This window comes from Eublepharis macularius, chromosome 4 (genome assembly GCF_028583425.1).
Source record: "Eublepharis macularius isolate TG4126 chromosome 4, MPM_Emac_v1.0, whole genome shotgun sequence".
Lineage (NCBI taxonomy): Eukaryota > Metazoa > Chordata > Lepidosauria > Squamata > Eublepharidae > Eublepharis > Eublepharis macularius.
In genome coordinates this window covers 130,139,119-130,150,421 of record NC_072793.1, presented here as the reverse complement: position 1 = coordinate 130,150,421, position 11,303 = coordinate 130,139,119, and the positions used below count along the sequence as shown (strand labels likewise).

Sequence of the window (11,303 nt, the reverse complement as noted above, 5' to 3'; positions counted from 1 at the left end):
TTCGGGTTTCCCAAAACGTTTCGGATAACCTGAAACAACCTGAAACAAGTTTGTTTCGGGTTTCTTTCGGGTTTCAGAAACCCGAATTGCACACCCCTAGTGGCTTCACGAACAGCTTGCTCGCGAACAGCAGATTGGGCTGTTCATGGTTTTTTTCTGTTTGTAATGCTGTTCGTGTCCATGTCTACTTACAAGTAGAGGTGGTCATGAACAAGCAATACGAACCCCCCAAAAAATCACGAACAGCCCCATCGGCTGTTTGCAAACAAGCCGTTCGTGAGGAGCCATTGTAAACAAACAAGTGGTTGTTGCAAGCCTCGTTCATTGCGTTTGTCCACTGTTCATGAAGCCAGACTGTCAGGCGCCTTCAATCAATTCCCTTGGCAATGGAGGCAGGGACTGTCTGAACTCTGTCTGCACTCCTTCTGTTGCCCTGGAAACCCCAACCAAAGCCCAATTTAGCTTGATAGGCAGGTCTTCCTTCCAAGTGTGGAGCTCCAAATTGGTTACATGGGGAGTAAAGACCAGGGAGGAGGGAATCCTTGAAACAATGTCCCGGTTGTTGAAACCCTTTAAGGAGGCCACTGAGCTCTTGTGCTCATATGAGACCAGCCTGGGTCTCATATGACTTGCCCATCTGCTGGAACTCCACCTATGACATGATATATCGTCTGGTGGAGCAGAAGGGCCTGTTGCAGGACATCCTGTTATCGCCAGACGTTCTGAGGAAGGAAGAGGAGCTCAGCCTAAGCTTCATGGAATGGAGAATCCTTGAAACAATGTCCCGGTTGTTGAAACCCTTTAAGGAGGCCACCGAGCTTTTGTGCTCATATGATACCAGCCTGGGTCAGGTTATCTCCCTGATCCACGGGCTCAACCAGTTCCTGTCTAAGGAGCTCGAGTACAAGCAAGAGCTGCTCCTTGGGGTCAGGGACTTTGTGAGGAGGATGCAGGCTTGCATGTATGAGTGCTTGCATCCTCTGTGCCATGAGGTGCCATACCAAATGGCCTCCGTCTGTGATCCCCGTATCAAGGGCAACATCGCCATGTGGGCGGGGGTGAGATGCAGTGCTGGCAAAAGGAGCTATGCAAAGCATTGTTCGATTTCCAGGGAAAGAAGGCAGGTCTGAGGGAACTGGGTAGGGGTGAGGGGCAGGCGGCGAAGAAGGAGGAGGAGGGGGGAGGAGGGGGGAAGAGAGCCAAGAGAGGAAAGACCCACAGAAATGGGACCACTCAATCTCTGGTCCTCGTCTGTGGGCTGTGTGGTTGGCTGCAGCACAGTGGGCATGTCTCTCACAGTGGAGGACTCAGCGGGGGCCATGGTGCAAGAGTACCCCCAACCCCTTAGAGGGGAGGCAGCCCACCACCACCTCCCTGAGTCCCCCAGGCCTGGCGGCCGCTGACATAAATCACATTTCCATCCAGAAAGTAGCCTCTGGGAGGCCTGGCTGGTGGGCACATGGGGGGGGGGTGCTGCCAGTGAGCAGCCAAACCCCCCACCCCCTAGAGTGGAGGCGGCCCACTTTCAAGTCCACCCCTTGTACACAGGGCCAAAGTCAAGTGGTGGCTCCAATTATATTGAATGGGAGGTTCCTGGGGGCATCAGATTTGGGAATGTATAACTCCAAGATCCGTATTGCAATCTTGACCAAACTTGAGTGATGGCTGGAGGAGTGCCTGCTGAACACTCCCTGTGAATATGAGCTCTCTATGTCCCAAGGGGACCGTTCTGGCCCCCACAAACAATGAACACCAAACATGTTTGTTAACGGGTCATATTCGTTACTGTTCATTTGTTTGTGTTGATCGACGGCAACAAACAATGAACAGCATGTTCATTTTTTCCCCATTCATGCCCATGTCTGCTTGCAAGTCCAAGCACTTACAAAGACAACCACATACCCAGAGATCCTGTGAAATTAGCAGACATGTACTCTGCTTGGGTTAAGTCAGCATGTGACTGAAAGACTGCACATAACTTTGTTGCTCTCTTCCAATCTCCCTCTCTTGTTGCTGCCACCATGGCACCTGCAAAGAAGCTTGTGATTAACGATGGTAAAAAAAAAAAAAAGCAGGTCCCGAAATTCACTCTGGACTGTACCCACCCAGTAGAAGATGGTATCATGGATGTGGCCAAATTTGAGCAGTTCCTCCAGGAGCGAATCAAAGTGAATGGGAAAGCTGGCAACCTGGGTGGGGGTGTGATGACCATCAAGAGAAGCAAAAGCAAGATCACTGTCACCTCAAAGTTCCCTTTTTCCAAGAGGTACCTGAAGTGCCTTTCGCATCAAGGAACCATCCCTGGGTGGGGCGGGAGGGAGGCTCTTGGTAGTTGGTGATTCGATCCTTAGACAAGTAGATAGCTGGGTGGCACAACCGCGTTCTGACCGTATGGTGACTTGCCTGCCTGGTGCGAAGGTAGCGGACATTACGCGTGTTATAGATAGGCTGGTAGATAGTGCTGGGGAAGAGTCAGCGGTCGTGGTCCATGTTGGAACCAACGATGTTGGGAAATGCAGTCGTGAGGTCTTGGAACAAAAATTTAGGCTGTTAGGCAGGAGACTCAAGGCCAGGACCTCCAAGGTAGCCTTCTCAGAAGTGCTACCTGTTCCACGCGCAGGGCCAGAGAGACAAACGCAGATCAGGAGTCTCAATGCGTGGATGAGACGATGGTGTAGGGAGGAAGGGTTCAAGTTTGTTAGGCACTGGGATTCTTTTTGGGACAAGCGGGAGCTGTACAAGAGAGACGGTCTCCACTTGTCCCGAGAAGGAACCCGGCTGCTGGCACTTAAAATCAAAAAGGTGGCAGAGCAGTTTTTAAACTAAATGCTAGGGGAAAGCCGACAAGAGATAAAGTGTCTCTGGTTCAGGATGGTTCATCTCAGAGAGATGAAGGGCTAGGTATAACACTTCTTCAGGGAGATAGATTAGAGTTGTCAACTGAGATGGAGACAAACAGTGCAGATGACCTAACTACGTCTCGAGGCAAAGTGTGCCGGGGAAGTTACAGGTGTTTATATACAAATGCTAGAAGTGTCCGAGGTAAAATTGGGGAGCTGGAATGTTTAGTGTTGGGCGAATCCATAGACATTGTGGGCATATCAGAAACTTGGTGGGATGAGGAAAATCAGTGGGACACGGTGATTCCTGGATATAAATTATATCGGAAGGATAGGGAGGGAAGGGTTGGTGGTGGGGTGGCTCTATATGTCAGAGAAGGTATACATTCCAGTAAGATTGAGAAGGTAACTGAATTAGATTCGCTTCTGGAAATGCTATGGGTTGAAATTACGGGCCCAAATGGAAACTTAACTGTGGGAGTTTGTTATCGCCCTCCAGATCAGAAAATAGAGGAGGATTATAAAATGATGACAGGATTAAAGATGGCTGCTAAACAAAAAAACTGTGTTGTAATGGGTGATTTTAACTACCCACACATTGACTGGGCCAATGGGTGTTCGAATCGGGGGAGAGAAAGTGAGTTTCTAGACTGTCTCAATGACTGTGCTATGGAACAGATGGTTACAGAACCTACTAGGGGAGAGGTGATCCTGGATTTGGTCCTCAGTAATGCTGAAGACCTGGTGAGAGATGTAAATGTGATTGCACCACTTGGGAACAGTGACCATAATGTTATTGAGTACAACATATGTATAAATAGGAAATTGCCAAATAAGACCAACACAGCCATGTTTAACTTCAAAAGGGGTAACTTTTCTGAGATGAGGGGGTACGTGAAGAAGAAACTGAAAGGGAAAGTAAAAAAGGTCAAAACACTTGGGGAATCTTGGAGACTATTTAAAACTACAATCCTGGAAGCTCAAATTAAATATATACCGCTGGTTAGGAAAGGCACAAATAGGTTTAGGAAAAGGCCAGCATGGTTAACAAGCAATGTAATAGAAGCTGTAAAAGGTAAAAAGGATTCTTTTAGGCAGTGGAAAACTAGTCGGAGTGAGGTTGATAAAAAGGAGCATAAACTGTGGCAAAAAAAGTGCAAGTCTGTGATCAGACAGGCAAAAAGGGAATATGAGGAGCATATTGCAAAGAACATAAAGAAAAACAATAAACAATTCTTTAAATATATTAGAAGTAGGAAACCAGCTAGGGAGGCCGTGGGGCCCTTGGATGACCAAGGCGTAAAAGGATTACTAAAGGGTGATAGGGAAATGGCCGAGAAGCTGAATGCGTTCTTTGCTTCTGTCTTCACTGTGGAAGATAAGAAGTGCATGCCCACTCCGGAAGCACTGACTTTGGGAGGGGTTTTGAAAGACCTGAGTCACATTGAGGTGACGAGAGAGGAGGTTATGCGACTGCTAGATAATTTAAAAACTGATAAATCACCGGGCCCAGATGGCATACATCCAAGAGTTCTGAAAGAACTCAAGTGTGAACTTGTAGATCTCCTCACAAAAATATGTAATCTGTCATTAAACTCTGCATCTGTTCCTGAGGACTGGAAGGTAGCTAATGTTGTCCCCATCTTTAAAAAAGGTTCCAGGGGAGATCCGGGAAATTACAGGCCAGTCAGCCTGACGTCAATACCGGGTAAGTTGGTGGAAACTATTATCAAAAATAAAATTAGTGGGCACATTGATGACCAAAAGCTGATGAGGAAAACTCAGCATGGGTTCTGTAAGGGAAGATCTTGTCTCACCAATCTGTTAGAGTTCTTTGAGGGAGTGAACAAACAAGTGGACAAGGGAGACCCGATAGATATTGTTTATCTTGACTTCCAGAAAGCTTTTGACAAAGTTCCTCATCAAAGGCTCCTAAGTAAGCTCAGTAGCTATGGGATAAAGGGCCAAGTCCTCTTGTGGATCGAAAACTGGCTAATTAATAGGAAACAGAGAGTGAGCATAAACGGGCACTTCTCACAGTGGAGGGTGGTGAGCAGTGGGGTGCCACAGGGGTCGGTATTGGGTCCAATGCTTTTTAACTTGTTTATTAATGATTTGGAATTGGGATTAAGCAGTGAAGTGGCTAAATTTGCAGATGACACGAAATTGTTCAGGGTGGTGAAAGCCAGAGAGGATTGTGAGGCACTCCAAAGGGATCTGTCAAGGCTAGAAGAGTGGGCATCCATGTGGCAAATGAGGTTCAATGTAGCCAAGTGCAAAGTAATGCACATTGGAACCAAAAATCCAAAATATAAATACAAGTTGATGGGGTCTGAACTGGCGGAGACTGACCAAGAGAGAGATCTTGGAGTCATGATAGATAACTCACTAAAAACGTCAGCACAGTGTGCGACTGCCATAAAAAAAGCTAATGCTATGCTAGGGGTTATTAGGAAAGGGATTGAAAACAAATCAGCCGGTATCATAATGCCTCTGTATAAATCGATGGTGAGGCCTCATTTGGAGTACTGTGTACAGTTCTGGTCGCCACACCTTAAAAAAGATATCATAGCACTGGAAAAAGTACAGAGAAGGGCAACTAAAATGATTAAAGGGTTGGAACACTTTCCCTATGAGGAAAGATTGAGGCGCTTGGGGCTCTTTAGCCTGGAGAAAAGACGACTGAGGGGAGACATGATAGAGGTTTACAAGATAATGCACGGGTTAGAGAAGGTCGAGAAAGATGTGTTTTTCTCCCTTTCTCACAATACAAGAACTCGTGGGCACTCTATGAAATTATTGAGCAGTCGGGTTAGAACAGATAGAAGAAAATACTACTTTACACAAAGGGTGATAAACACATGGAATTCGTTGCCACAGGAGGTGGTGGCAGCTACAAGCATTGCCAGCTTCAAGAGGGGACTGGACAAATATATGGAGCAGAGGTCCATCAGTGGCTATTAGCCACAGGAGATAGATGGTATTCTCTTTGTGGGGAGGTGGTGCTCTGTTGTCTTGGTGCTGGAAGGAAGGCAGTGGGAGGGCTTCTGGTGTCCTGGCCTCACTGACAGTCCTTTAGATGGCACTGGATTTCTAGCCACTGTGTGTGACAGAATGTTGGACTGGATGGGCCACTGGCCTGATCCAACATGGCTTTGCTTATGTTCTTATGTTCTTATGCCTCACTAAGAAATATCGGAAAAAGAAAAACTTGCGTGACTGGCTGTGTGTGGTCACCACCAACAAGGAAAGTTATGAGTTGAGATACTTCCAGATTAACCAGGATGAAGAAGAGGAGGGAAAGGAAGATTAAATAAACAGGGATCTGGAAAACAGTTTTTGTACATTTGCTTTTCCTTGAATAAAATAAACATAAATTTGTTCGCTTGCATAAACTTGCATAACTCATGTAATTTCCCTCTCAATGCCTTTCTTCAATAACAGTGAGTTCTTAACACAGCCTTAGTAGGATTAATAGAAGGTAACTTTAGAGAGGGAATATGTTCCCATTAATAGAAAGACAGCAGTTATCAGACTGTACAGGACTGGGAAAGTCCAGCCATCAGGAGAAAGGCACAGCCTGCATGCTCTGTTTCCCCCATAAAGGAGATCCTGGGGCAAGGCATGGCAGGGACAATCTCAGCTCAAGGGCTGTATGGGCACGCCTACTTCCAGGTGACAAGGGAACCACACAGAGGTTTATGTCCATGTGGAATTCCAGTTACTGGTATCCCATAGTGCCCCTCTTCAGCTGGCAGTTGAGGGGGCTGTGGTGAGAATTCTGGGGTTTTGTGTCTGAAACCAGGCCATTAATAAGAAGCACTAAGTTCAAGCCTGGTGGGGAAAAGTTTCCTAAGTGTCTTTTGCAGAGGCCTTCATCCTCTAACTTTCATTTCTGCCTAAACTCCCCCTCAAGTTGGAGAGGAGGAATTCAGACCAACTGGAGCCTGAGGGCAATTGAGTATGTAAGCTTTCAACTTTGCTCCCTAAATTTTAGCAAGTCACTCTGACAAATGTTTTCTTAAGCTTTTCTTGTTTAGAACAACTTAAATGAAAGTAAGTGTCAAATTTCCTTTTTCCAATTAGCAAAGGCCAAGTGAGAAGAATTACATTTTGGTCCTTGAAGTAGGTACAAATTGGCTCTTCCTTGTTCACAAAACAACTGACTGAAAGATAATAAAGAGGAGTGTGGCAGCAGTGCCCACTGCTGCCCTGGCCATACAGCAGAGGAGACTTCCTTGTGAAGCCTCTGAGCTGTGGGCACAGAGAGCAGCCCAAGGGCTCCCTTGATTTATAGAGTATAGAATTGTATTCAGTGTGTCTTGTGCTCATAGGTTTAAGTCTTTAAGTTGTACCCTATTGCCACTTTAAGGTATAGAGTTAAGTATTGTCCTTTGCTTTTAGTTGCTTTCTGTTTATGGAGTCATAGTCAATAATCTTTAGTAATTTTTGGTTAAGCATTATACCTTTCGTGTAGTCTCAACTTTCTTGAGCAAGGGGCAGTGAGCTGCACCAGTCCTAGGAGCACCTTGGCTGGGGAACCAGCATACCAAACCTTTGGGGAAGCATGAAGACCTGAGCTTTCCCACACACAGCAGTGAGAAAAATCCACTCATGCCACCACCTGGGTGGAAATTTTCACACAACAGGGGTGAGGGGGGTCATCGACTGGTAGGCGGGCCAGTCAATGCTTGGATCCTTCCCCTATGCTATGCCAATTCTCCTTTTTGCTGTAACCAATAAAGTTGTGGCCTTTTTCCTCCAGTCTTTGCCACTGTGTCTTTGCTTTGCCCCACCCCTCCCCTTGAGCTGGCTCCAAAAGGGTTAAACTATCTATATGTTGTGTGTATTCATCCTGGATTAGGACCAGGATGGAGAGAGGGGCATTTGCCTTTATTTTCTGTGTTCCTAGGAGTATGAACTATTCCACTGATTGGGAAACCAAGATAACATCAATATTTCAGTTTCAGGCAACATCAATGACTCTCCAGTTAGCCTAGCGAGAATGACTTCGATTCTTTTCTTAGCTCTGCAATAGCTTTTGTGTTGTGATATTATTTTCCCTATGTTCTCTGTGTTCTGTAGTGTATCAGTGCAGTAGCGAATAAAGACCTTTCTCTTTCAAGAAAGCCGAGTGTATCAAGTTTTTTTCAGATATCACAGTGAACACACACATCCTGGCATATGTTTGTAAGGAAGAGTCAGCACATGTTCAATTTACAAATTAAACCAGAAATCAGTACCTGCACAAATTTAGGGTTTCAATCACACGTTCAACAATACACACATTGACTGTAACATGAGAGTTCCTCAACATGCATATAAAGAAAAATTAAGTGTACCCTGTATGTGAATTGTACATGCATTCACTGTAACTTGTGAGCAAGGTTATTGAACATTGGGGATTTCTTGCATATTTTGTCACCCTACGGAAAAAAGATGAGAGAACTGTTGGGTGTCATTGCTTGATATTACTTCTGATTGTAAAACAAATCTATCTTTTGGAATCTATTGTCTTATTTCTCCTATTGTGTATAGTTTGTGTATATATTTGGTTCACTTGAACAAGTCAAATGGAAGATGAAATTTAGACTGAAAGCTCTGGATACAAATTCAATTTTCAGTATATTCACACTGTGAATTCTGACACACAATTCTCATCCTCCAAAAATGTTGTAAAGAAAAAAAGAGAGCAATGTAGTATACACATAAAAACTATATAAAGAGTGGAAAAAGAGGGAAAAGAGGAGGAGATAAAACAATCAAGGAGCTGAAATTCCAGTCTAACCCCATTGAAATCAATGGACTTAGACTGGAATAACTCTGCTTAGTATTGCAGTGTATAAGTGGGATCTGAGTAGGGACAAAGATAGAAGTAAGGGCTTGTGGGATTGTTAGCGACAGCAGAGTGAGGAAGTAAGGAGTGGGTGATAGGCATAGGGTGTACCACTTTATAGAGGTAGGGACAGATTTTTGAGTGCACTGAATGTTATATGATGCAAGTGGGAAGGTAGCCCACCAGGGAGCACATCGGGCTAAATTCTTTCCTCCTAATGTGCTATGGGGGGTTTGCTGGTAATAATTTATTAAATGTGGAAGACCAATCATAGCCTGCACCTGGTCTACTGTTTTCTTTTTCTTCTGAATGTGTGTCAACTGTACTGATTATCAAGCTCGGGAAGGATGTGCTGGCAATTCTGAGATGAAACCATGGAAGAAAATTAAAAGTTAAAATAAGAGGTTAAGAGAAAGAGGTATTGTTTTCTGTGGCTATTGGCCATATAAAGATTTTGGTGGATGATCTGGTGTCACATTCCAAACACTCCTGCTGTTGCCTAGAAAATCAAACCTACATTTAATACTTGTATTGAGATTCATAGTTTTTAATCTCATGCTTTTAGATTGCAATCAATTCTTCTAATAAAAAGCTCTATTATATCTTCAGAAGCATACAACATCCACAGAACATTGGGGTGGGATTGACATTTGTGCTGCTGATCTGAAAATGAAAAATAGCAGCATATTAAGCTCAGTATGACAGTGGCAAATGTTATGCCCTACAAAGTTTACACAGGTTTATGCCAGGCTTATACCTCATGAACACCTTCTCTTAGGAGGTTGAATCCCACCGTTTACACAACTTGTGAAGTTATGCCCTACTTATGTCACCTATACATTACTGCCTTCCCTGTCCTTTCTATGAACTTTTATCTACAGGGATAACAGTATGCTACATTTTCCCCATTTTGTCCACCATATCTATGTCCTCATTTAGCACCAAGCATTCCAGCTTCTCCATCTTGGCTAGAAGCTTCTAGCATGTGTGTATAACCATCTGCAGCTTCTTTTCCACAAGCCCTTCAGCATGTGCATTTCCCCATACGGTTCTTTGGTTTCCTTAAATGTTTCTTTTTCTTCCATATGCCCATTTTTATCTTCTAGCTGATCTCCATTTAGCTGACCTGGAACATTTACTCCATTATCCTTTAGGGCTGACTAATTATGAATCAGATTCTCTCTATCTCCTACCAGTTTTCTCTCAGGAGTTAGTTGAAAAGATGCTCTGTACCATTTTTTGATATTAAGTATCAGGTATCTGGTTCCATTTTTGATCAAGTGGGACCTATATAGAGCTGGCTTGTTCTAAAATGTTCACCTGTGACCAACAAATCTAAACCCTTCTTCCAAACCCTACCATCTCATTCACACCTGCCTTATTAGCCCAACATGAAATCGGTTGCATTTCTGAGAATGCTACCTTGGAGGTCCTTTGAAATTGAGTATATCGGTTCATCTTATGGATAAACTAAGTTCTAAAGTTTAGTATAATGAGAGACTCTAGTGCCTTGGCTTCCTTGCCTTGGTGCTCAGCTCATCTGCCTGTCCTTTATTGAGTGTTCTGGCAGATTGTTCTTTTTTCTTTTCATTAAAACTGAGCCAGATTTTCTTGGCTTTAGATTTTTGCATCAAAGCATTCCATTTCAGAAAACCAGAACATTTCATTGAAAAGGAATGAAAGTTACAGCATAATAACAACAAAGTTTTTCAGGGTGTTTTGTAGGGGATGAGAATGTGCAAAGAGCACTGTAGTGGAGGAAAGGAATCTTGGCAGCTTCCCTGCTATCTGCATAATGTTTAGGTTGATTATTTTTAATTACCCTTGGGTATTAATCTTGTACTTATCTTGTCTCGTTTTTTCTTCTTTTATATGCCAAGAAAAGGTTATGATGATAATGTTTAGGCTAAATTTCTGGTTTCCTTACTGTTGTGGGTATTTAAGCTTGAACTTTTTGCCCATGGCTCCCAGTTTGAGACTTTGAGTGAGCCAGCCTAGTGGATCCAGGGTCAGTCCAGGATGTAGTTTATTGTACTCTTTTTATATTTGCTTATTTAAATAGTATTTTTGTAAGCCAATTTCGGTCCCTGCTGAAGAGAAAAGCCAGGTAAAAATACCTACATAAATAACATTAATGTATAGCTAAAGCATATGAAAATCCAATGTGCACAGTGGGTCTCTTTAACTTGTAGGGAATAGCAAAGGGACAATGAAAATGTATGCCATAGAATCCTAGGACTATACTTAGTGTAACTACTTCCACTGCAGAGGAATGCCAAGTGGTTTCAAGTGATACCATTTTAGTCCTGAATAGAAATAATGCTTTTGTTAAATTATACTGGCATGCTGTCTGCAATGCACCTTTTCCTTTTTTCTGCTTGAATAATCTGCTATGGATGAGGGAGGGGTTACTTGTGCTATTTCCCACACAGTTTCTCCAGGCTATTGTTTAAGGATAGCCTAGCTTATGTAATGTCTGAGGGAGTTAAAAAAACATTGTAAAGGTCATAGGATTGAAGTATTCATTCCATTACAGACTTTATTAGATGACAAGTTCAAATTCAAAAGTCCTTAGAAGATTAGCTGGAGTCATTTGCAACCAACTCAGTGTTTATCCTTCCTCTGCT

At 43.6% G+C, this 11,303-nt stretch overlaps 1 protein-coding gene across 1 annotated transcript; it reads left to right on the top strand.

Annotated features, from left to right (window-relative positions):
- Positions 1–2,021: 2,021 nt before the first annotated feature.
- Positions 2,022–6,153, top strand: LOC129328993 (60S ribosomal protein L22-like). The gene is made up of 2 exons (XM_054978363.1): positions 2,022–2,275; positions 6,018–6,153. The coding sequence occupies exons 1-2, from the start codon at positions 2,022–2,024 to the stop codon at positions 6,151–6,153; spliced, it is 390 nt and encodes a 129-aa protein (XP_054834338.1).
- Positions 6,154–11,303: the final 5,150 nt, after the last annotated feature.

Excerpts from the sequence above, each read along its gene's own strand:
- LOC129328993 (XM_054978363.1), top strand. The coding sequence starts at position 2,022 with ATGGCACCTGCAAAGAAGCTTGTGATTAACGATGGTAAAAAAAAAAAA. Across the intron at positions 2,276-6,017 it reads TTTTCCAAGAGGTACCTGAA|ATGCCTCACTAAGAAATATC; the intron begins GTGCCTTTCGCA and ends TCTTATGTTCTT.